The sequence below is a fragment of the Arachis stenosperma genome, chromosome 5 (genome assembly GCF_014773155.1).
Source record: "Arachis stenosperma cultivar V10309 chromosome 5, arast.V10309.gnm1.PFL2, whole genome shotgun sequence".
Taxonomy (NCBI): Eukaryota; Viridiplantae; Streptophyta; class Magnoliopsida; order Fabales; family Fabaceae; genus Arachis; species Arachis stenosperma.
Genome location: NC_080381.1, coordinates 9,124,866 through 9,148,956, shown reverse-complemented (window position 1 = coordinate 9,148,956; position 24,091 = coordinate 9,124,866). Strand labels below are relative to the sequence as shown.

Here is a 24,091-nt window from a genome sequence, read left to right as displayed (position 1 = left end):
GCATTTAAATTAAAAAAAAACTTTTAATTGCCTTCTCTATATATATATATATATATATATATATATATATATATATGTAAATTAAAGTGCAACGATTTAGAAATGCAATCCATGGTCAAATCATGCTATTAAATTAAAGGATACATGGTATTACGTATAAAACTTAAAATTGATTTACATAAAAAAGGATAATTTTGCAACAAACATTAGTTTAGAACACACAATTATATTTCTTTTTTAAATGTGCAAAAATTCTTTTTTATTGGATGAGTTGCACAATATGGCCAATCTTTACATGACCAACCTCAAGCTACACAATCATCCCTGAGAGGGAAAAGGAAAAGGACCCAGGACAGAGAGAAAGCTGGCAAATATTGCTCTTTTTTGGGGGGCTTTTGTGAGTATATAGAAGGATCAAGCACAATGAATGACATGGTATAATATAGGTATGCCAGGTCCTCATCGGAACATATAGCTTTGGCATTAGACCTTGACAGCTTGTATATTAAATGAGGGTACCACAGGCTACCTGGTCATTAAAGAGACAGCACTGCAAATTTATGAGCGGTGAAAATGTAACTCATTTTTCTTATATTCACTGTGGAGTTTTGTACTATACTAACCACATAATACTCGTTAGTTCATTAGCATAGGATGAATTGTAGTTTCCACCTTTGGTGAAATCCAAACTGCATCTTGCTGTAATGAGGAATATGAGTATATAATGATTACAAGAAAAATGAGTTGCTCAAACATTTCTCCTAATTTATTGCTCTTCTAGTTGATGGCTTTTTGTTGTCTCATGGCCACACGTGCCATTTTCATTGTTACAGTCACCATCTGATACATTTGCATTCACTTTTAATCCATCCTCTGCTCTATGGTTAGGTGAATGATCTGCATCCCTTCTAGCTCTGCGGTCCTGGAACAAGAGGGTGCTTGTTCAATCAGTAAAAAATGTGGCTTTTATTTATCGAAGTTTGGTGTGGTCCACTTAGTAATTACTAAGTAGCATGCATGATTAAAGCATGGTTGGAAGAATAGTACTTTATGAAACTAGATCCAACAAGAAAGAGAAGTTAAGATAGTAGAAACTAGAAAGTAATATTGTTGAAATATCTAAATTCTAATCCATGGTGTCTTGTTCTTAATACACATTCATATCAAAGATTCAAACATCAACTATATACTACCAAACATTATCACAACATAAATCGCATTACGAGAATGAAAACTTGGTGGACACTCGCACGTAAATGTGAAGTTGATAATGATTTGACATGTTTGACTAAATTATCATTTATCGACTTTTAACTATCAACTTCATACGAAAACAATTGAAAGCGAGTTTTCACCTAGAAACTAATATGTAAAGGGAATGATTATTTTCTTACCTCTTTGTAATTAAGGGAATCTTCAGTCTCAAGCATGTGTATAACATGCCCCATTTTAGGACGTTTTTGTGCATTAGGGTCTGTGCAGCGTAGAGCTACAAGAAGGACTCTTTTTAGTGCCCTTAATGTTGGTTTCTCAGGAAGCTTAGGATCCAATACTCCCTCTGGATTTCTGTTACTAACCATCTTCTTGAGCCAATCAACTAAATTCACCTGAAAATCAAGAGTTTACACTTTTCAGCTGCTTGTGAAAAGGGCAATAACTGAAAGAAATGTTCACAATAGCGAAACAGATCGAAACCTCTTCCGGCGGACGGCTATAATCAACCGGGTTCCTCCCTGTGATTACTTCCATGATAAGAATTCCAAAACTATACACATCGCTTCGTTCATTCAACATGCCAGTGCTTGCATATTCAGGAGCTACATATCTGCCAAAAAAGGGAGCTGAGAATACACAAATACTAAAACATTGAAGACAAAGAACAAGTTGTCTATTATTGTATTTGTCTCATTCTCAAAATAAGATTATATCTGAATTTCTATCATGTGTCAATTACCAAACAGAGCCAAATGAAACAGGGGAGAGTAGAATGCACAAACCCAAATGTACCCATGACACGGGTGGTGACATAGCTGCTCTGAGAGCCAAGGAGCTTGGCAAGGCCAAAATCTGAAACCTTGGAATTCCACTGCTTATCGATCAAGATATTGCTTGATTTAATATCACGGTGAACAACTTTTGGTTCCAGCCCCTCATGAAGATAAGTTAATCTGTTCCAAAAAAAAAAAAAAATACTAACAGTTATGGAAAGAAAAGAAAATTGGAAAGTAATCCAGAAGAGAGGAGGTGAAAGTCAATTTTGTTGGTTCAATTACCCTTTTGCAGTTCCAAGGATAATGTTCATTCGAATTTCCCAAGTTAGAGGGCTGCAAGACCCAACATCACCGTGCAGCCACTGCTCCAAGTTACCATTGTCAACGTACTCATACACAAGCATTCTGTATATTTCAACAAGAATGAATGAATATTTTTACACACCAAAAACTGAGAAAGAAAGAACCTTCATTATAGATTACCTGTGTGCTCCTTCAGCACAATAACCGAGCAACCTCACTAGATTCTTGTGCCGAACTCTTCCTATAGCTTCCACTTCAACCTTAAACTCTCTCTCTGCTTGTCCCCTGCTATTATATTAAACTCTTAGCATTCATTTGAGTAATAAATAGAAGGAAAAGATGTTGAGACTTGACCTGTTGTTGAGCAAATTCTTAACGGCAACGTTTGTGTTGTCCTTCAAGACACCATGGTAAACAATTCCATAGCCACCTTCGCCAATGACATTCTCCGGCGCAAACCCATTGGTGGAATCCTCAAGCTCCCTGAGGGTGTACCAGTGGCCCCAACCCAAGTGAGAAACCTCAGGGATCACGGTAGGAACCTCACCACTGCCTTCACGGGAAGAAGACCTTAGAAAAGGTCGTTGTTCAGTAGGGTAAGAGATTCTATGGTTCTTCCCAATCTCAAATTGGATTCTGTTGTAGACCACGGAGGGGTTCTCTTCGTCCGGTTCCGGTTCGGGAATAGGGTCGGGTAATGGATTGGGGTCAAGTACTCTGATCTCTTGGATCTCCTTGGATACATCAGGGACAGGGATTGAAGATGAAGTGGTGGTAGTGGTGGTGGTGGTGGTGATGGTGGTGGTTTTCTTGGAGCGCTTGGAAGCGAGGCAAATGGAGATGAGGAATAAGAGGAGGACAATGGAGGCGCCAACGCAGACGCCAAGAACAACCCAGAGGCGTAGGCCGAAGATGGAGGTTGGATTGGAGAGCTGGTCGTTCATTGTGGCACCACTACTTGAATAATGATCCGGCATTATTTGCAGAGTTTAAGGTAGGTGGTTGTTGGTACTTGGTAGTTACTACATGAAGTTGTAGTTGTATGCTGCTGCTGCAGAAGAAGAAGAAGAAGAATGGGATAGTGAGGTAGGGGAGAGGGGTGGCGTTTGTAGTAGAAAGAGAGAAAGAGAGTGATGGAGGTAAGAGCAGCTGGCATGGTGGGACCTCAATGAGAGAGATGGGGACAGAGTATGAATGAATTCTGAGTTTCTGCCTGTCTCATCCCCACCTTCTCCAAGTGGTAACTATTGCTTCCTGCTCCATTTGTTTAGATTACAACTCTACTACTTGATTTATTACTCTATACTAACGTTAATTAATTTTAGTTCTATGGGTGGGGCGGGACCTGCGTGCCTTTGAGCTTTGCTTTTTGTGTTTACCATAGTCATCGTCATAGAAGGATTCTTTTTCTGGTTAAAGACTATAGGAATGGGGCTAGTGGCTTTTAAATATACCCTTCCTAATGCTCCTTTTTGGAAAGGGGGATGCGCTTTCTTCAAAGCGTTGAAATCATTATCAATAATTAATGCCCAATCGCATTGTCGTTTTTTTCTATATTAAAAAAATTACAAGTAGAGTGATTTGTCTTTTAACAGAAGGGAAAAGCTGAATTACTAGTAAGATATATAAATGTGTTTATGTCCCTCGACACTCACCGACACGTTAACCACATCAATTTTATGTTGTATTTGGATGGTTTCACCGTAAACTTCTTGCCCAGCTTGAATATACTCCAAAACATAATTGATTTTACCTTTAAACATATAATGAGTTAAAGAAGTTTATTATTTATTTTTTCATTCTTTTGGTTCTTTTTTATTTTTTTTTTTCTGCAACACACACTCACGCACTATCCACTTCCTGATTTTAACCAGGTCTCAAACGCCTGTCAGCTCTCTAGGAAGCTAACAATTCTTCCACTAAGCCATTGCCTTAGCTCCTATTCATTTTTGGTTCTTAAAGTTAAAACACATTAGAAAATAGGAATGAGACCCAAAGACGCTGGATTTTGAGAAGGGTCTCTGTTGGTGTTGAAGGATTAGTGCCTCGCAGGGTTGGGACTTGGGCCACAACAGTGGGCTATTAGGGTTAACATTCTTTTCTTTAATTGGGTACCTATTTTTTCCTAAGCCCAAAAAAACCTCAGCCAAAAAAAGAAACAATTACCTTGAGTGGCATAGTAAGCGCGCCAAAGCCATCAAAGTTTCCCGCGATTTTTCTTGAAAATCCCTAAACCTCACCTCAGCACTCTTCTAACTCATTTCTCTCACACACTGACTCTCACTCTCATAGTCTCAGAAAAGTAGAGAGAGAGAAAGAATAAACAATGTCAGACGAAGAAGCTGCTGCAACTACCGCCGCCGGTAGGAGAAGGACCAGAGGTACCGCTTCCTCCGCCCGCAGCGAGGCCCTAGAGCGTCTCAAAGCCCGTGTCCGCGGCGGGCCCCAGATCAGGCTCGAAAACCCTATCTACGATACTGTCGAGGAAGAAGAGTACAACGCCCTTGTCGCCAAGCGCCGCGAGCAGGCCCGTGCCTTCATCGTTGACGACGATGGCCTTGGCTACGGCGATGAGGGGGAGGAAGAGGACTGGTCTAAGGGAGGCTTCTCTCTCTCCTCTGACGAATCCGATGGCGCCGAAAATGAAGCCAGGCCAAAGCGGAAGAAGCTTGAAAAGAAAGAACATAATCCTAACCAGAAACGCACATCGGCTGCGCTTTCCGCCGCCGCTGTCGGCGCTCAGCGGCTATCCTCGATGTTCACCTCATCGCTGTTCAAGAAGAGCAGGGACGACAAGGCCCCCGACAGCATCGTTGACGATGTTCTGGCGGAGTTTGCAGCCGACGAGACCGATAGGGAACGGCGGAGAAGAATCCATCCGAAAGCCATTCCCAATTCGAATTCAAATTCGTCCTCTGCTACAAACGATGCTCTGCGGATTAATCGCGATTTCGTTAGCAATTCGTCAATTGTTGGAGCATCTGATTTGATGAGAGGTTCTTCGTTGCTCAACACTGCTGTAAATTGTGATGTTGAGTCGGTTAGGGTTGTTAGCAATGACGTCAGTGATTTGGGTTCAGAGCAGAAGAAAGGCGAGGCCGTTAAAGAAAATGAGCTTTCAATTGAATGCTCCGATAATGGGAAAGTTTTTAGTTCTGAGAATGGTGATGCATCAATTGAGCAAGTTCTGAGTAATGTTAATGTTGGTAAGGAAGAAGTTGTGAAGGACTCTAAGGCAGAGGAAAAACCTGTTGCTGTGAAAAAGGAGTTGTTTACTTTGAATGCAAAGCTTAAGGAAGAAAAAGAGGACCCTGCGTTGAGTGCTACTGCGGGTTGGCAAGCAGTGAGGAATGGTGGTGCAGCGAATGCAAATGTTGGGGATTCGAAAGCATTGAGAGAGGCTTTGCATAAGGAAGAACACTCAGAGTTCAATCTGGAGGAAGATGGTTCGCTACCTTTCTACATACTCGATGCCTATGAGGAGTTTAATGGAGCGAATAGGGGAACACTTTATTTATTTGGGAAGGTAATTTTTATTTGAATTGCTAACATAGGTTACTGATTTACTGTATTCTTACAGCTTAACTGTCCCAATGTGTAGTTTCAAATATTTCTTTTGCAATTGACGGAGTTGCATATTATTCCATTTACCATTGTTTTTCTGTCACAAGGTAGCATCAACACGCTAACTGTTAAGTCACAGTGTGAAGCTTGTGTGTTTATTTGCTTATTTATTTTAGTAAAGAAAAGCTGCGCTGTATGTTAAAATCAGATAGACACAGCTATTGGTCATTCGACTTCATTTCTGTTAACTGTGTGTGGTGGTGAATGGAGAAGATAATATTGACTGCGTTTTTATTGAGAATTAGGTTAAAGCCGGGAATTCGTATCAGAGTTGTTGTGTTGTTGTGAAGAACATGCAAAGATGTGTCTATGCCATTCCAAGTCACCCGATACATCTTACTGATGAAATGGTGAAACTTGAGAAAGATGCTAAAAAATCTGCAGATTTCCATAAAAAGCTGCAAGTAAGTTTATCTTTTATCGGTCTTTGGCATAAATTTGTATTTTTATTTATCTTGACTTTTATCCTTATTTATTCTTTCAGCAGAGAGCTAATGCATTCTTTCTTGTCATTTTTTATTTTTTTTTTTAATTTTAGGATGCAGTATCTGGTTTAAAGAACGAGTTAGCAAAACATCTTCTGAACTTGAATGTTTCATGCTTTAGTATGGCTCCTGTTAAGGTTTGCTGATCAACACATTCTTATGTAAACAAATTTTTGGTCAATGTGATCATTTTGTTGTAAATGATTATTTTGTTGGGTTTATTCTGATTTCCTGCTCCTATTTGCAGAGGAAGTATGCATTTGAAAGGTTCGAAATTCCTTCTGGTGAAAGTTATGTGCTTAAAATCAGTTATCCATTCAAGGTACATATTAGACCCTAAGGATTCAAACTAGTGTATTGGTCTTAGAGATGTGAAGATTATTAGGCGTTCAATGCACTGGTTTGCAAAAAGCCTTGTTATTTATGTGTGAGTTAAGCTAAATACTATCTTAACCGATTTATGTTATTTCTTTTTGTAAAATTGGTCTAGGATCAAGTACTTCCTGCGGACCTGAAAGGAGAAAGTTTCTCTGGTCTTTTAGGAACTCATTACAGGTATTCCTCCCCCTCTCTCTCTCTCTCTCTCTCTCTCTCTCTCTCTCTCTCTCTCTCACACACACACACACACACACACACACACACAACAAACACACACACACACAACACACTCTCTGTTCACTGACTACATGTATTTTGTTTTCAATATAGTGAGAAAATGAGTCTCTTTCTGAAAAGCAAAAGACCAAACCAATTTCTGGAGTAACTATTTTGATATAGCATTATGTTTACTTAAAAGCTTTTTAACACTGCAGCAGTGTGGTTAAGTAGAAGCATTTTGGTTCAGTAGACTCTAGCTCTTAAAACCTTTCCTCTGTAAATACTTGGGGACTTAATCTGGTAGTATCGCAAATTTCTTTTTGTGAAGATGAACTGACACTTCTCAATAGGTATTTCAAACACTTTCCCAGATCTCTGAAAGCAGTTGCAATAGCTGGCTGCATTACTTTTAGAAACCAAGAACTTTGTTGACTAGAGTCTATACTTTGAACAGGCTAGGTTCCTGGAGAAAAGCAGTCCTTTTATACTGGGCTGGTGTGCTGTTTAGGGTTTTAAATACTCTTTTGGCCCTAGAATCCCTTAATCATTACCCCATCTGTAAATATAAGTAAGCTTTGACTAAAACACATTTTAAAATTGCTCCGACTGAATTAATATTTGAATGTTTTCTTTTCCCTAACTCAATTAAATGCTTAGCACACATATTAGGTGTTCTAATAGGGGGTCTAAGTGGAAAAGGATATAAAACATCCTTAATCTAATCAAGTGGCAAATATTGATGGACAAATTTTTGGTTACATATGTGGGATGGAGGGAGTGTAATGTTAATAATGTCCATATACTGAACAATTATTTAGTTTTAGCAAGGTAACTGTTTCCTTATGTGCAGTGCTCTGGAGCTTTTTCTGGTTAAAAGAAAGATTAAGGGACCTTTGTGGCTACAGGTTTCGAACTTTTCAAACTGCCCAACTTCTGAGAGGGAAAGATTTGTAAGTTGTGCATCCACTACAAGTAGTGTATTTTGATCTTCATATAGGACACCTTTTTTAATCTTATAAACATGCTTCTGCTTGCAGGTTAGCTGGTGCAAATTTGAAGTGATTGTTGACTCCCCTAAAGACATCAGGGTTTCAACTTCATCAAAAATCAGTTTTGAGATTCCTCCTGTGGTTGTCACAGCAATAAATTTGAAAACCACCATAAATGAAAAACAGAACGTAAATGAGATTGTATCTGCATCTATAGTCTGCTGCAATATGGTTAAGGTATTTTAAAGAGAGAGAGAGTGTGTGTGTGTGTGTGTGTTTTCTTTCTTTCTTTTTTTTTTCTCTTTTCTTTTTTCCCTTTAGTTTGGGATCATTGTCTTGATAGTTAAGTACAGTGCATCTATCTGTGTATGGTGTATGCAAATCTATTTTCTACACCAATGCTTGATTTTCTGTGATGAAATAATTATTAATCAGCAATAACTTCTGTTTGGCTTTTTAGATTGACACACCTATGCTGGCTTCAGAATGGAAGAGACCTGGAATGCTTACCCATTTTACTGTCATTCGTAAAATTGATGGGAATATATTTCCACTGGGGTTCAGCAAGGAGGTTACAGAGAGAAACTCAAAAGCTGGGTCAAATGTTCTGTGTGTTGAAAGCAGGTGAAACTTTAAAAGACAGATTGCTACTTTGAATGTTTACTTATATGCATGATCTGGATTCTGGTGTTATCCTTTGATTTTCTGTATCATTTCTCCAGGAAATGTGAAAGGTATCTTGAAAAGTATTTGCCTTTATTAGAGGATGACCTATATAATATCTTTGTTTGCAGTGAAAGAGCTTTGCTGAATCGCCTGATGACAGAATTACACAAGTTGGATAGCGATGTTCTTGTTGGGCATAATATATCTGGATTTGACCTGGAGGTACTCCTCCATAGATCCCAGGTAGGAGTTTTAGCTTCTCAATTTTTTGAATTGTAATTTTAATTTAATTTTGGGCTTCTGTTCATAGCCTTTCTTAATGTCCTTTTTTTAGTTTAATGTATGATGACTGGATAAGAGCTAATTAGTTAATATGATTTTAGATACCGTTTAAACATTAAGGTGAAAAATTGTACAAAACTACATGACAAAAAAGTATGAGTTGATGAAGGAAAACTGTAAAGATGGCTGGATGAAAATGTAGCTTCAAACAAGATTCGACGAAGGATTAGAATTCATATTCATATATACACAAACTAGAAACAGTTTGTTAAATCTTTTGACCATTTATTATGCCTTAAGAAAAGCGATATACCTTCTCCCTTTTCTTTTAACTTGTAATTTTTTAAAATAAAATCTAGCTTTCTAATACCTTCAAACTTTATCCTGAAGTTCCAATTACTATTTCCTGATTTTATTTTCGTCTCATCTGCAGCAAAGTGGATGCTATTGTCCATGAATTACCTTCTTTTATAAGTTCGTGTTATTTTGTATTTTTTTACCCTCAAAAGTCCATTATGATTTATGAACCATGAACCTTAAATATCTTTACCTCTCCAAAAAACAAATGTAGGCTTGCAAAGTACCAAGCAACATGTGGTCTAAACTAGGCCGCCTCAAGCGTTCTGCATTGCCTAGGCTTGATAGAGGAAGCAAGGCATTTGGTTCTGGAGCTCGTCCTGCTGTCATGTCTTGTATGTCTGGCCGGCTTCTTTGTGATACATTCTTGTGTTCCCGTGATCTGCTCAAAGAGGTAAATATTTGTGGATAAATCATGCCAAGCAGGAAATCTGGTATTTATTTCTAGCTAACTCACTTTCCTACATTGGTTCTTCCAGGTCAGTTATTCATTAACTGAACTCACAAAAACGCAGCTGAAGAAGTTTAGGAAGGAAGTTGCTCCACATGATGTTCCAAAGAAGTTCCAATCAGCTGAATCCCTAATTGAGCTTGTAGGTGTCAATGTTTAATCCATATTTGTTGATCTTGTGGAAAACTATTTGAACTTTGGATTGCTTATTATGAAAGTTAAAGAGTGGAGTGTTTTTCTCCTTTTCTTACGATAAATGTTAAACTGTTGTGGAAAAATTTGTTTGAATTCTGATTTATATTTACTACACAGGCTACCCTTGCATCAATGTTGTAATATGACATGGTTTTTCATGTTAGTACTTGTTTTCTGTACCGTGTGTTTTTAATTCACAGTTGCTTGAGCTTGATAATGCTAGTGGGCTAACTATGTAAGCTTCTGAGGGTTATAGAGGTGGGTATTGATCTCTACTACGAATATTGAAGGACTAAAATGGTGAAGAATTTGGTGATTTTATAATCTTGAGTTGTTAAGCATGTTTACCTCCTCAACTTCTCTTGCAATACTTAAGTAATGGTTTTTTCCCTTCTGTTTTGATGTTTGATTGATTGTACATGATAACAGTGCATTTGCTTATGCTGGTTTTCATGGTATATGTGATTTCTTCAGATTGAATGTAGTGAAACGGATGCATGGTTGTCCATGGAACTCATGTTTCATTTGAGTGTTCTTCCTCTCACCCGCCAGCTGACTAATATTAGTGGTAATCTGTGGGGGAAAACTCTTCAGGTTAGCTGTCCTTTTTTTGGGTACCCTGTTTAATTTGATGTTGGACATGATCTAGCAGCCATAGGCATACAGCTAATGCTTGCTATTTCAGGGTGCTCGGGCACAGAGAGTGGAGTTTCTTTTGTTGCATGCTTTCCATGCAAAGAAATATATGGTGCCAGACAAAATTCCAAACTATGCAAAAGAAACAACATTGACGAAACGCAAAGTAGCTCATGGTGTTGAGGATAGCAACTTACAAGAAGCAGATGGTAATGAGGCAAACTATGATAATGATGCTGCCGATACTGATAATAAGAAAAGCAAAAAGGCTCCTTCTTATGCTGGAGGTCTGGTATTAGAGCCAAAGAAGGGACTATATGACAAATATATACTACTTCTGGACTTCAATAGTCTTTATCCTTCTATCATTCAGGTTTATATATATATAATCTATTCAGAAAATGCTTTGTTTTGGCATCACTTTCATTCTATCAACAAAATTTTCTATTTATTTGTTTGTCAGTTTTGCTCTTATTCTAATTTATGATAGCATCTTCTATCCTGTCATTTACTGAGCTGAATTGAATACAGGAATATAATATATGCTTTACAACTGTTGAAAGATCTCAAGGTGCATCATTTTCCCGTTTACCATCCAGTCTAGAAACTGGGGTCTTGCCGGAGGTAAGAATGCCACCATAGAGTTTTATCTATTAAAAAATCTGTTCTTGCATTTTAAAGTACTAGCAACAGTAATCCCATCTAAACAGACTGGAAAAAAATGAAAATTATTCCAAGTCAAATCAAGCTTTTATGGTTGTGTTTGGAATTGGAGAGATGGGAGACAAGGCTTTTAGAAATTCCACAAAATCTGCACTTTTGGGCGTAAACGATACCCAAAAGTTAATCTTTTAAAATATCCTTGTTTTAGTAATCCAAATAGTCATTTGAAAGCCCGACTACAAAAAAAAAAAAAAAAAGAAAAAAATCTTATCTAGCCAAACTTACCATATATTGTGCCAACTTTTGATTAAGAATGGACAATCAAGATTCACCTTTCAAAGTTGCATGTGTGCTCTTTATGTGAATTTATCAATGCATTAACACTTACTTTAAGTGAATCATTTGTTACAATGCTTATCTTTTTTTTTTCCCCCCCACCAACATTCTGGATTGATTAGATGTATACATGTACATTATTAACTGAGTTTGTTTGTTGGGCTAGCTGTTGAAAAATCTGGTTGAAAGGAGGAGATTAGTAAAAAAGTGGATGAAGAAAGCATCTGGTCTTAAAGTGCAGCAACTGGACATTCAGCAGCAAGCATTGAAGCTTACTGCAAACAGGTTTGTTTCTATATGCTCATCCTGAGTGCCCAACATTGGTATCTAATACATTTTTAAAATTCTATGGTGTTGGCGTATTGCAGTATGTATGGATGCCTAGGATTTTCCAATTCAAGATTTTATGCAAAGCCAATTGCCGAACTTATAACCCTACAAGTAAGGAAATATGTCATGTTAGCTTTACCGGTGGTGACCATCCCCTCATATATGTCAAGCCTAATACATTTTTATTTGACTGTCCAATAATTGTGCAGGGAAGGGAGATACTGCAGAGTACTGTTGATCTTGTTCAGAATAACTTGAACTTAGAGGTTATTTCTACTGTATTAATTCTTGAAGTAATGTAGGAATTTCATTTCTGCATGAATTATAATATTGGATCTTAACTGTCATACATCCTTTAGGTTTTTACTTTATAGGTGATCTATCACCTCTTGACTGTTGTACTGCTTTCTACTTTATAGGTCATATATGGTGATACTGATTCAATAATGATATACAGTGGTCTAGATGATATTGCAAAAGCAAAAGCAATGGCTTCAAAAGTTATTCAAGAGGTGAGATTTAACTATTAGTTGTGAGATAATGAACTACGGGATTGAGGTTCCCATCACCTTTCCTCTGCTCTAATCTTGTTCAACATGCTATACTAGATCTAGATCCAGCTTTCAGTTCTTAAACAAACTAATGATAATATTTTTCTCCTCTACAACTCAAAAGTCTTTATTTTAAAGTTTCAAATGTTTGTGATTCTCGTTGTTGGTGGTGAGTTTGCTCGGGGGATCTGAAGTTGGACCGTACTGCTATGAGGTCTTACCATGTGGTTTGCATTGTTTGCCACAGATGAATAATTTTGGCGCGTATACATGGTTGTTTTCCTTTCTATTTTTTTAATAATTTTCTTATGATGTGATTATTCATCTGATTTGTCATTAGGTCAATAAGAAATATAGGTGCTTGGAAATTGATCTTGATGGTTTGTACAAGAGGATGCTACTACTTAAGAAAAAGAAATATGCAGCTGTTAAAGTGCAGTTCAACGATGATACCCCATATGAGGTATATTCTACTTACTCTTTGAATTACCAAACATATTGGGAAGAGCATTCCAGTGGGATTAATCTGTGTTGCAGGTTATTGAACGTAAAGGTCTTGATATTGTCCGCCGGGATTGGAGCTTATTAGCTAAAGAATTGGGTGATTTTTGCTTGACTCAAATTTTGTCAGGAGGGTATGATATTCTCTGTCTGCTTCTAAAAATATTGTTATTTTTGTCCAGTCTGACTATTTGTATGAAATTTTTTTCATTTATACAGTGGCTAATAATATTGTGGCTTTCATGCTTACAGATCATGTGAAGATGTTGTTGAATCAATTCACAGTTATCTCATGCAGGTAATGTGTGATGTCCTTCATGATTAGAAATTTGTTTATGATAACATACCATGCACTTGGAGAATTTATATGGAGGGTGCATCTCGTTGATTTGTGCTCTCTGCAATAATTGCAAGCGGGTCTATTCTCAGAATGCCTACCTTTTTTTTTTCACTCATTATTCAGAATCTTTAGTTGTTTATCTCATTTTCACTGGATTAATGGATGAAGGGAAGTTGCTTTTTCCTTTCCCTTTTCTGAATGGTCTAATTATTGATCATTGGATAAGGCAGTCAATTTTATCACACCTGTATAGTGGATAGCATAAGTATAATATATTTCAATTTATCTATGAATCTGAGGTTTCAAAGTTGGTGATTGAGGTTTATTTCTATCATAAATATTAAGTAACATTGTTTATACAGGAGCAAGAAAAAATGAGGAGTGGACAAGTACCATTGGAGAAATATGTCATCAATAAAACATTGACTAAACCTCCGGAGGCTTATCCTGATGCCAAAAACCAGCCACATGTTCTTGTGAGTCCAAATGTTCTCATTTTTATGGTTACTTAAAAGGTGTGATGTATGCTTTCTTTATTTTTTATCCCCCTTATCAATCCTGAGGAAGCTTTCTTGATCACTATGTAGGTGGCACAAAGAATGAAGCAACAAGGTTACTCCTCTGGTTGTTCTGTTGGTGATACAATCCCTTACATAATTTGCTATGAAGAGGTTTGTCATATATCACTGGTGTAACTTTGGGAAACGTTGGGTATTTGATTTTGGTCATGGACAGTCTTCTGATTTGTCTTTTCATATTTTTATTTTTATACTATGTTCTACTTTGAGCAGGGCTGTAGTTCAGGTAGTGCAACAGGTATTGCTCAGCGTGCAAGGCATCCCGATGAACTAAAACAAGAGCAAGGGAAATGGCTTATTGACATTGAGTACTATTTGTCACAACAGGTATATGAGGCGTTGGTAGCTAACTTTATCAATGACAATGATTAGCTGATTACCACCTAATGGCCGGTTTGTGTATTCTTTCAGATTCATCCAGTGGTATCACGTCTTTGTGCATCAATCCAGGGCACAAGCCCAGAAAGACTGGCTGACTGTTTAGGGCTTGACTCATCAAAGGTTTATTTCCTTCTCTGTTTAGTAGATGCTTTGCTTTTATTATTTATCCAGTAGTTCTAAACTGGCAGACTACATTGATTTGCAGTTTCAACATAAATCAAGTGAAGCTCCAAGTAGTGATCCTACAAGCTCACTTTTATTCGCTGCTGATGACGAAGAAAGGTACATCATTTCTTTTCTTTAATAATTCTATTAAAAATTAAATGTGCATATTAGCAACCAGCGGTAGTTTGGAAATAGAGACAACTGGGTTAGGTTTACTGAACCGCAATTTCACAATAGAAACAAGGTTTAATTACTCTGTTGGTTCCTATAGTTTTACTGAATTTTCAATTCGGTCTTTGTACTTTTTTTTCTTTTCAATTGAGTCCTTATACTATATCAAATTTTGTAATTAAGTCTCTACTGTGATAAAAACGTTAGAATTAATAGAATATTCCGTTAAACAAAATGGAATATTCAGTCAAGTGTTAGGCCTATTTGTTTTGTTAACAGAATATTCCATTAATTCCAACGTTTTTGTTGCAGTAGAGATTTAATTATAAATTTTGATATGATATAGGGACCGATTGAAAAGAAAAAAAGTACAGATCTAGTTGAAAATTTGCTCAAACTATAAGGACCTATAGAGTAATTAAACCTAGAAACAATACTGAAGATGTTATATTAGCATCAGACCATGTATTTAATGCAGAAGTTTAATAATTCCGTGGAGGGGTTTGAACAAGTAAATATAAAACTTTGTTTTGCATTAGAGCTTTTTTCGTGTTGGATTCTTGTTTAAGTTCCATGTTGTGATTCTTGAGTATTGCTGAAAGAAATTTGTAATTAATGGATTGAATGTGATTAAATCAACTGCAGGTACAGGGGATGTGAGCCACTGGTATTGTGTTGCCCCAGCTGCTCTGATTCTTTTGACTGCCCACCTGTTTTTAAGTCAATTTGTTTGTTGGGAAGTGAAAAGATAAGCAGCTCAGGCACGGAGGAATCCAGTTACAAATTCTGGCATAAACTGCGATGTTCCAAATGCCCGGAAGATGGTGTTGGAAGAATATCTCCTGCAATGCTAACCAATCAGGTTTAATTCCAGGCTTTTCAAAACAATGTTATGTTCGACTGCATTTCAGCATGCACTGTTTTCTGATCATGGATCTCTTTCAAAACTAGATTATCTATAGTAATATTCATCAACATGTTTGTTTATTTGACTTAGCCTAGAATATTGCTCCTAGCATTTGCTGACAGTATATACTTTAATGTCAGGTCAAAATCCAAGCAGAGAAGTTTGTTTTAATGTACTACAGAGGTGTACTGATGGTAACTCACCTTTCTCAATTTTGTTTATATGAATATCATTAGCCTTGAAAAATTAGATATCACATCCTTGGCTGATTCTACTTCTAGTGTGATGATGAAACGTGTAAGCATACGACACGCAGTATCAACCTTAAGTTGGTGGGTGATTCTGAGAGAGGAACTGTTTGTCCAAATTATCCTCGATGCAACGGCCGTCTCCACAGAAAGGTTGCACTTTGTGACGCTAATGTTAAAAGTGTCTTTCATTTTATGTCTGATTTATATGAAGTTTCAAACTTTTTCGTTTTCTCAAGTAAACATTCTGTTACTTTCAGTACACCGAGGCAGACTTGTACAAGCAGCTTTCGTATTTTTGCCATGTGTTGGATGCTTTTTGCAGTATGGAGAAGGTAAATAGATACTGTTTTCAGTGTTTTGAAAGCTGAAGTTAAATCAATAAAGGCTTTGAATTAAAGAATTCCACCATATCCATGCCTTTAACCCTAATTATTAATCATGAATTGTTTCAGATGGAGGCTAAATCTAGAATGCTAATTGAGAAAGAGTTGATGAAGATTAGACCAATGGTTGATCTAGCAGCATCCACGGTACAGAAGTTAAGAGACCGTTGTGCCTACGGTTGGGTGAATTTGCAGGACTTTGTTGCTGCTGTTTAATTTATACCTCCGAATCCAGCAAATGGAATACCCATATGTAAATGTCAGTCAAAAGTACTTTATTGTACATTGAGTTACACCATCCTTGATTTATAAATGAATCATGGTAACCAGAAAATTAGTCGGTGTGCCTATGGTACATTGAGTTAATACCATCCTGAAAATTAGTCTCTAAAAGATCTTTGTTGCCTATCATTCATATAATCAAACATTGAATTCCGATTATGCAATTTTCTTAATTACAAAAGATAATTAATTGTAATAATGCTTAACAGAATGGTTCCAGCACAAATATACAGAGCAGTATTATCTGAACGTTTTGAAGACCATTATATATACTAATTGGATAAGAGGGATTTCTATTGTTATCATTACGAGGCTTTGCCACTATATTCGCCTGATTATAGCAACTCCCCAACAGGTGCCTCATTGAGCCACAAGAAATGGATGAAGTCATATAATTTTCCACTTACGCTGACCTGCTCCAAGTTTTAAGTGAAAAATGTTAATATACTTCAAGGCAAAAGTTACTGAAAACAATTTTAAGCAAGGTCAACTATGAGACCTTGTATGGAGTTGGATTCAGCCTCCTCATGTGGTCAGGTCGCATTTTCTCAAGTTGTTGGATACATCGTTCTCTAATGTCCTTTAGAGGAGGTAATGGTTCTGTCTCTTTACCTTCATGTAAACATTAAAAAAATAAAATAAAAATAATAAAGTTACCTTAAGCTGATTTTACAGAATAGATGATGGAAGCTAAGAAGCTTCTTTAATGGTAATACATTTAGCAATCATAGCATTTACATATGAGAGGGTTAGGTGGTATTTTAGCAGATTATAAGGTTACATTTTTTAGCAACCATAGCATTTAAAATTATAATAGAATAGAGCTGGTTAACTATTAACATGGTGGGACGACATTAATAATTATGAAGTTGCTTCAATTTACAAACCTATTCTTTATTTATATCTTCTCTTACCTGAAGTTCCCGCACTGTAACATCTTAGAAGCTCCTCAACATGCTGTGGCACCACGTATGCTCTCTTGGACTCTTCAAAGGGATGGCGGCACAGGATTCGTTCTCCCACCTATCATATATGTATATATAAAAAATACAATTGTCAAAAAATAGTTATGTCTATGTCTGGATAGTATATGGAACTGGTTCTTTTATGGATGCAACAGTTGCTAGCCAAGAAATGGAAACTTGAGAAGGATTAAAATCTTGTCCCCGTCCCTGTCAATAATTTTATCTAGTCTATACTATTAAACCTGTACATGGCTGTGACAGTATAAACATTGAAGGGAAGAAAAAGAATCACAAAAGGAAAGAAAAACAAAATGATGATGATAGTGTCAGGCACAAGTTAAAAGAATACTTTTGGCGGGGGTTCATCTTCTCCAGTCATTATGTCTACAAGGGGATAGCTTTCTTTCCCATACAATCTATAAATTTTCTTCTTACATGGAATTGAGACCTAAAACAGTGAAAGGAACAGAATATTAGTTAATGCAAATAGATTATCCCACCAAAATTTCTGTTTATAGTGTTGATACTTGATACCTTTGATACATCTTCAGAAAGCTTAATACGAGGCTGCTTATTTATCTCGACCAGCTTGAAAACAATTCCCAGAGCAGCTTGAGCATAACATGTAACCAGGTATGTCCCAATTCCATAGGCATCAACCTCATGACCCTGTCCAGACAAACACAGTCTCTTAGATGTCTTTTTTAATATTTCATTTTTATCAAAATATGAAATAATGCCAAACTTTCACACATATACTCCGTATAGATAAGTCTTTGCTGTGCTTCTAGTTGATTGACTGGAACTTCACTGATGGATGATTGATTCGCTTTGTAGTATTCTGCTAGTATCTAGTATAAACTATGTTGAGATTTCATGACAATACTATTCATCTTGACTTGAATCCACTTTGGTCTTAGTCTTATTGAGTAGCATTTTATACTTGATTTTTCTTTCATTTAGTAACTAAAATTCTTAGTATTGTTTGGATCCATATAATTTCCAGTTTGCAGTGAGAATTACCTGTTTATTTAAAGCATCTAAAGTTTCCTCATTAAGATCATTACTAGCTGTAATACTAGTCTTCCCAAAGCCAGACACCGTGAATTCCTTTTCAATGCAGCAAAATATCTTCCTGGCTTGACAAGACAAATAGGCAAGGTCACCAGAGTCCAGTCTAATGCCAACTGCTTTGTATCTGCACCACAAAGCAACTAATGTTTTATTTTAGGGGGTTGAGGATGCTTAGACACTATTCGAAAGCCAAAACCAATCTGCAATCCTTAAAGTGAAAACAAGGAATGCTTAGAAACTAATCAAAGCCAAAACAAATCTGCAAGTCTTAAACCAGAACAAGGAACACCAAGGCATAATAGAACATATTAGCTAATAATGAAGGAAGTAATTCATGGAAGGAAAATAAGAAACGAATAACAAAATTGTGTGTCCCGATTAATCAAAATCAACAGGGAAAACTAACAAACCACAATATGAAACTTCTAACCAAGTATTGACAACAAAAATGAAGGGGAGGAATAATCAACTTCATACATACCCTAACTCATTGAGAGCTAATGCAACTGCACAGAAGTTGGGGATTCCACTTCTTATGACCTGCCAAGAAATGCAAAGGTGATTATACGGAGAAACAGCTAAGCTAAACTAAACCAGAAGTAATTCAGAACAGCGAGATTTGCACACAAGGATGGAACATTGCTGGCCAAAGCAATGTTGAGAGATTACCATTCCTATTTCCTATTAGCAGGAAATAGAGATTTACTAAGAAAATATTAAATACTTACATCATAAGTATCTACAAGGGCAAGAAAGTTATTAGGAAATGCCAATGCATATGATATGAATGCTGACAGCTCACTTTGGTTGGTCTCAGCAAAAACACCCCGTAATGATTTTGAGCGCTGCAGAGTGGGAATACGACACACATTATACACTGACAAATATTCTTGATCTCACGACTTTAGAATATAGATTAATGCTATAATACTGATAAATTGGAACAACCGAACAAGTATTTAGAAGGGAAGAAATAGAGATATTTAAGAGGGAGAACCAATAGTTATGGTGATGCTTAACCAAATAAAGATACAGGTCTGCAAAGATAACTCAGAACACAACAATTAGAAAATATTCAACTCGGCTTGTTAATCAAGTAACTCTAAATGACTCGCCTTATCAGTGCTGCAAAAACAATTGCGGAAAATAGAAAAATTAAGTTTGCAAAGACTTGCATGGTACCTGAAGTTTGCTTAGCCATGCTTGAACCAAACTAACAAAATCTTTACATGTACTTTTACTAACTTTTTTACGAAGTGATTTGTCTTTAATCTCATCAAGGGTCTGCAAATCACAGGAAAAACAAAGCACTAAGCAAACATAGCATAAAGAAAGTGAATCAAGCTATAACAAAGCATAAGAATAATGATAACATAAAACCCATAAGGATATGAACAAACTCTAGAAGGAATCTATATCACTATAATCAGAGGATCTAGCTTATAATTTCAAGTTTCTCTAACAACTCTATTAGTGGTATCATATATAAAAGCTCACTTTTTACTCAAATTAGACCACCACATTTGTCACTTTTGAATCATGATGTTAATTCTTATATATTATCTCCTCCTTGGCAATTTAGCATTATAATTTCCAAAGACGTCTGGCATTTAGTTTCTCTAGGATACAAAATATGGACAATTTAACATACAAATCAAAACAATATCTCTATTTGTTAACAGTTATAGACATACTCGCACTAAACACCTTATCAGATGTTGCTGAACTTCTTCTTCCATTCAAATGTGATCTCTTTTTTTTAGTGGAAATAATCAAATAAAATTATGCCATTTAGCCTACATAGGGTTTATATACAACAAACTAAATGACAAATATAAGCATCATATAAGATGGTTATATACCATAAATGAGCTAACAAAGGCATGAGAATGAGTGCCACGAAGGGGAATCCCAAATAACCTTCCTGCTGCAACATTGCTATCAGCACACCACATGAAAAGCCAAGTTATACAAAAGCCAAAGTAAAAGGGGGGAAAATAAGTGAATTAAAACGAAATTCAGAAAGGGATAGTTAACATGTAATATTAAAGCATAATTTACATGCTTTACTGACACAATCATAACTTGCCATCTTAGATAAGCAGCAATTGTTTATTTTGTGTTATGAAAGAAATAAAGTAGTTCAGTTCAAGCATATATAATTAGAACTAATACCAACTAAAAATATCAGGCATGTGGTAAATGCAATTCTAGTATCATAACACTAAAAAGGATCCTTCCTATTCAAGTGTCAAACACACTGGAATTGAAGTTGTTTTCATAGATAATACCTTGTTGCATCAAATCCTCCAATATAGCAGTATTTTGATGCTCCCATTCCACCATCAGGCCCCTACATTTAAAATAAGATTCTTTTGATGAGTGTGGAAAGTCTACAAAATTCAGTGCACCAATTTTCCATTTTAATCACTTAGTAACCTGAGCCCTTCGCAGCCCAAACTCAAGTAGAGTTTTTGATTTTCCAGCTACAAAACGATGCCTTGCAGCATTCGTAGTAACTAATGATGCATAGTTAATCAGATTCACAAAAGGAGTTTCCAGCAATTGAACAACCTGACAGAAAATCAATCAAGTAAGATCTTAAAATAGATCATCTTGTAAAGAAATATAAATTAGAAATTTTATAAAATAAAAGGGATTATCAAATGGTAAGACTACTGACCGCAATAGGACCTTCAACTCTCATCAGTGGTACCTTCGGAAAAACAACTGACCCCTCAGGAATAGCATATACCTCAACATCAGAGCAGTCGATTCCCCTCAGATATTCGAAGAAGCCATCCTATGGTTTAATAAAAAAAAATTACGAGTCAGACTTTATTTTGCGGGGACAATCTGTTAACAAAGTGCCACCGCCCACCAGCATCAAAATTTGCACAAAATTGATGTAACTAAGATCATCAGCCTTACATATGACTATATGCAATCAACTAGTCCAACATAAAAATTCAGAACAATGACAATCTATCTGTTGCATCCCCCACGATTAAATCTCCAAAGTGGTCTCTCAAATTCATAGCTTTCACCATTTTAGTCCCTCAAATTTAAAATTACCTATACTGTTCCGATATTCAGTTTTGGGCACCATATTGGTTCCTGAATCATTTCTAGTACTGAATCAGCGAACTAAGTGCTGAATTAGCTCTTACTTGCCACGCTAGACACATGGCTAAACAGCGTCGTTTTGTTTTGGCACTCAAAAACAAGAAGAGAAAGAAGAGTTTATATGATGTGCAAATCATTATATCTCTCTTCGTTCTCCAAAACAACCTCTTTTTGCCTTATTTAAGAGCTAAAACGAAAAGATGTTACTTAGGCATATATCTAGCGTGGCAAGTCAGAAGTAGCTCAGTATTCCGTTCGTTGACTCAACATTGGAAAGGGTCCAGAGACTAATATTGTGCCTAAAATTGAATCTTAGGGACCAATATAGTGAATTTTAAATATGAGGGACTAAAATAGTGAAAGTCGTAATCTCAGTAACCACTGTGGGGATTTAGTCTACCCTCTTTAATCTCCTACTCAAACTGTTACAACCTAATTCCATTTGCTTATAGCTTTACGACTTCCAAAAATATGGGGAAAAAATCAGTTTGTTAGACTTGAATTCATGTTAGAACTTCAATTCTTCACAAGAGTTCATCAAATCAGGGTACCCTAACTAGCACATTACAACGCCGAGAATATCATAGCCAGCGGGCACAGGGAAAAGAAAAAATGTTAACCTCACAGGGAACATGTAAACAACTCCTGATAAAATCAATGTCCTCCTCAGATAGCTTGTAATTGGAAATGAGCCTTATGCATTCTTCCAAACCTGCAAAGATAGTATACTCCCCGCCAAACGGATTCTTCCGGAAATACAAATCAAACCTGAAAGACAATCACAAACACGATGATGATTCAAAACTTGATCAGTCAACGAATCTTACAATAAGAATAAATCGTAATTAATGGATTCACGAACGGAAACTTACACAGCACGTTCTTCATGCTTGCCAGCTTTCCAGTAAGTGTAAGCCATGGTGAATTGGTAGAGATCGGTGAGGAGTGGGGTCACCATCGGGTTCGTGGGTCCTGGTATGCCCCGACCCGAACTGTTCTCGTCGGATCCATTTTCCTTCATCGTCGTCACTTCTTCTTCTGTCTTCTTTGTGTTATCATTATTCTTCATTGTTTTTAATTTTCTATGATTACGAAAATAAAGAAAAGAGACAAGCAAAACTGAATTTGGTTACAGCGATTTGCCAGGTAGCTTGGAAGACTAAATCGTAAATGGACTGATATTATCGAATAATAATAATAATTAATAAAAGAAATTGATTAATATTATTCTTCGAGGAGGAAGAGAGAAGGAAGTATACAAGCAGCACGCGCCACAAGAGAAATTTGGAACTAACTAACCAACTAAATAATAAAAGGAAGTGATGAGGCTGATAGTGGATTGATTGAACCTCAATCCTCAATGCCAGTGCCCCCTGCCACTTGTTCCTTTCCACGCAGATTCCCCTTTCCCTCCACGTGTCACTTTCTCACCATCCCTTGGCAGGTGCATTCACCATATCCAAATCCAGCCTCCAAATTTTGACTTCCATTTTTGTCTTTCCTTTGTTTTTTTTTTTTCATTAAAATTGAAGTGTACAAGTTTTTTACATGCGGACGTTGAATATAGACAGACAAATAAGTATGAACTAAACCTAGAATTTTAACCTACTTATATTAGTGGAGTGGTTAATTTATTATCTGATTAAATAAGTGTTAGAGTTTTAAATTTGTCTTAGTTTATACATACAATAATTTATTGACTAGATCTTTTGGTTATGTTTGGTTAGAAAAAAAGAAATAAAAAAATTAAGTAAATTTTTATTTTTTTAGATATATTTAGATAAAAGAAAAATAAAAAAGACAGAAATAGCTAATTTTTTTTATACATAAAAAATATTAATGTTTTTATTAAAAATATGATTATTTTGTATAATTACATATGGGTGGATTTTGTGGGTGAGAAGTCAACACGTAAAGAACGAGTTGCAACACATGGGGGCATGTTGAACACTAGCAACATCCTGGCCAACACGGAGGAGTTGTATTGAAATACGTGAAGAGCGTGTTGAATATTTTTATAATACTGTTTAACTAAAGGTGAAAACTCAGGTGAAGTTGACTTCACGTGAAGTTGATACCTGAGAGCCGTTGGATGAAAATTTAGTCAAATCAGTCAAATTATCTAACAACTCCCAGATATCAACTTCAGGTGAAGCCGACTTCACCTGAATTTCCACCTTAACTAAAATACCATCTTCACTTTCATATTAAAAATAATTTAAAAAAATGTTATAAAAAGATAATTTTATTCTTGTATTATAAAATATATAACGGGATAATATTAGAAGTATAGAAGAAAAATAAGTTTTCTCTCTCTTTTCCTTTTAACATTAGAAAAAAAAATTGGTGAACATTCCTTTTTCTTTTTCTCTAATTTTTCTCCTCAACCAAACAATAAAAAATAATCTTTTTTTATTTTTTTTCTTTCATTTTTTTTTCAAACAAACATAGCCAATAAAACTCAAATATGCAATAAATAAATTAATTATTAACATGTCAAATTAAGAGATA

The 24,091-nt window shown here is 36.2% G+C and overlaps 3 protein-coding genes across 4 annotated transcripts; 1 reads left to right on the top strand and 2 right to left on the bottom strand.

Moving 5' to 3' along the window:
• Nucleotides 1–206: 206 nt before the first annotated feature.
• LOC130982606 (probable serine/threonine-protein kinase At1g01540) lies at nucleotides 207–3,667 on the bottom strand. The gene is made up of 7 exons (XM_057906646.1): nucleotides 2,649–3,667; nucleotides 2,475–2,579; nucleotides 2,274–2,396; nucleotides 1,998–2,168; nucleotides 1,696–1,825; nucleotides 1,395–1,607; nucleotides 207–922 (listed from the first exon to the last, which is right to left on the bottom strand). The coding sequence occupies exons 1-7, from the start codon at nucleotides 3,269–3,271 to the stop codon at nucleotides 767–769; spliced, it is 1,521 nt and encodes a 506-aa protein (XP_057762629.1). The 5' UTR covers nucleotides 3,272–3,667; the 3' UTR covers nucleotides 207–766.
• Nucleotides 3,668–4,152: 485 nt separating this feature from the next.
• LOC130982604 (DNA polymerase alpha catalytic subunit) lies at nucleotides 4,153–16,467 on the top strand. The gene is made up of 31 exons (XM_057906643.1): nucleotides 4,153–5,820; nucleotides 6,164–6,322; nucleotides 6,457–6,540; nucleotides 6,651–6,725; nucleotides 6,894–6,958; nucleotides 7,851–7,950; nucleotides 8,038–8,226; nucleotides 8,450–8,613; nucleotides 8,784–8,898; nucleotides 9,509–9,688; nucleotides 9,774–9,887; nucleotides 10,415–10,534; nucleotides 10,626–10,949; nucleotides 11,108–11,200; nucleotides 11,742–11,860; nucleotides 11,944–12,016; nucleotides 12,115–12,171; nucleotides 12,325–12,417; nucleotides 12,797–12,919; nucleotides 12,994–13,091; nucleotides 13,210–13,255; nucleotides 13,660–13,773; nucleotides 13,885–13,968; nucleotides 14,089–14,202; nucleotides 14,287–14,376; nucleotides 14,462–14,538; nucleotides 15,238–15,454; nucleotides 15,640–15,693; nucleotides 15,781–15,900; nucleotides 16,008–16,082; nucleotides 16,203–16,467. The coding sequence occupies exons 1-31, from the start codon at nucleotides 4,621–4,623 to the stop codon at nucleotides 16,347–16,349; spliced, it is 4,683 nt and encodes a 1,560-aa protein (XP_057762626.1). The 5' UTR covers nucleotides 4,153–4,620; the 3' UTR covers nucleotides 16,350–16,467.
• Nucleotides 16,468–16,507: 40 nt separating this feature from the next.
• On the bottom strand, nucleotides 16,508–23,096 carry LOC130982605 (nicotinate phosphoribosyltransferase 1-like). Of its 2 annotated transcripts, XM_057906645.1 has the most exons (16): nucleotides 22,880–23,096; nucleotides 22,453–22,662; nucleotides 22,201–22,348; nucleotides 21,138–21,257; nucleotides 20,894–21,028; nucleotides 20,746–20,807; nucleotides 20,317–20,392; nucleotides 19,637–19,738; nucleotides 19,183–19,299; nucleotides 18,936–18,994; nucleotides 18,404–18,578; nucleotides 17,915–18,049; nucleotides 17,730–17,828; nucleotides 17,330–17,438; nucleotides 16,915–17,027; nucleotides 16,508–16,828 (listed from the first exon to the last, which is right to left on the bottom strand). In XM_057906645.1, exons 2-16 carry the CDS (start codon nucleotides 22,647–22,649, stop codon nucleotides 16,751–16,753), a joined length of 1,725 nt encoding a protein of 574 aa, XP_057762628.1. In that variant the 5' UTR covers nucleotides 22,650–22,662; nucleotides 22,880–23,096; the 3' UTR covers nucleotides 16,508–16,750. The 2 variants fall into 2 exon arrangements, with proteins under 2 accessions (XP_057762628.1, XP_057762627.1); XM_057906644.1 differs by lacking the exon at nucleotides 22,880–23,096 and having other exon boundaries at nucleotides 22,453–22,833.
• Between the last annotated feature and the right edge of the window lie 995 nt (nucleotides 23,097–24,091).

Bases quoted from the DNA above. Each gene is read 5' to 3' on its own strand.
- LOC130982606 (XM_057906646.1), bottom strand. From the start codon at position 3,271: ATGCCGGATCATTATTCAAGTAGTGGTGCCACAATGAACGACCAGCTC. The intron at 2,397-2,474 runs GTAATCTATAAT...TGAAATATACAG, and splicing joins TGTGCTGAAGGAGCACACAG to AATGCTTGTGTATGAGTACG. The intron at 1,608-1,695 runs GTTTCGATCTGT...CTTGATTTTCAG, and splicing joins ATAGCCGTCCGCCGGAAGAG to GTGAATTTAGTTGATTGGCT.
- LOC130982604 (XM_057906643.1), top strand. From the start codon at position 4,621: ATGTCAGACGAAGAAGCTGCTGCAACTACCGCCGCCGGTAGGAGAAGG. The intron at 8,614-8,783 runs GTGAAACTTTAA...CTTTGTTTGCAG, and splicing joins GTTCTGTGTGTTGAAAGCAG to TGAAAGAGCTTTGCTGAATC. The intron at 14,377-14,461 runs GTTTATTTCCTT...ATTGATTTGCAG, and splicing joins TAGGGCTTGACTCATCAAAG to TTTCAACATAAATCAAGTGA.
- LOC130982605 (XM_057906645.1), bottom strand. From the start codon at position 22,649: ATGAAGAATAATGATAACACAAAGAAGACAGAAGAAGAAGTGACGACG. The intron at 18,050-18,403 runs GTAATTCTCACT...TTGTCTGGACAG, and splicing joins TAGATGCTTTAAATAAACAG to GGTCATGAGGTTGATGCCTA. The intron at 16,829-16,914 runs GTCTCATAGTTG...AACTTGGAGCAG, and splicing joins TGAATCCAACTCCATACAAG to GTCAGCGTAAGTGGAAAATT.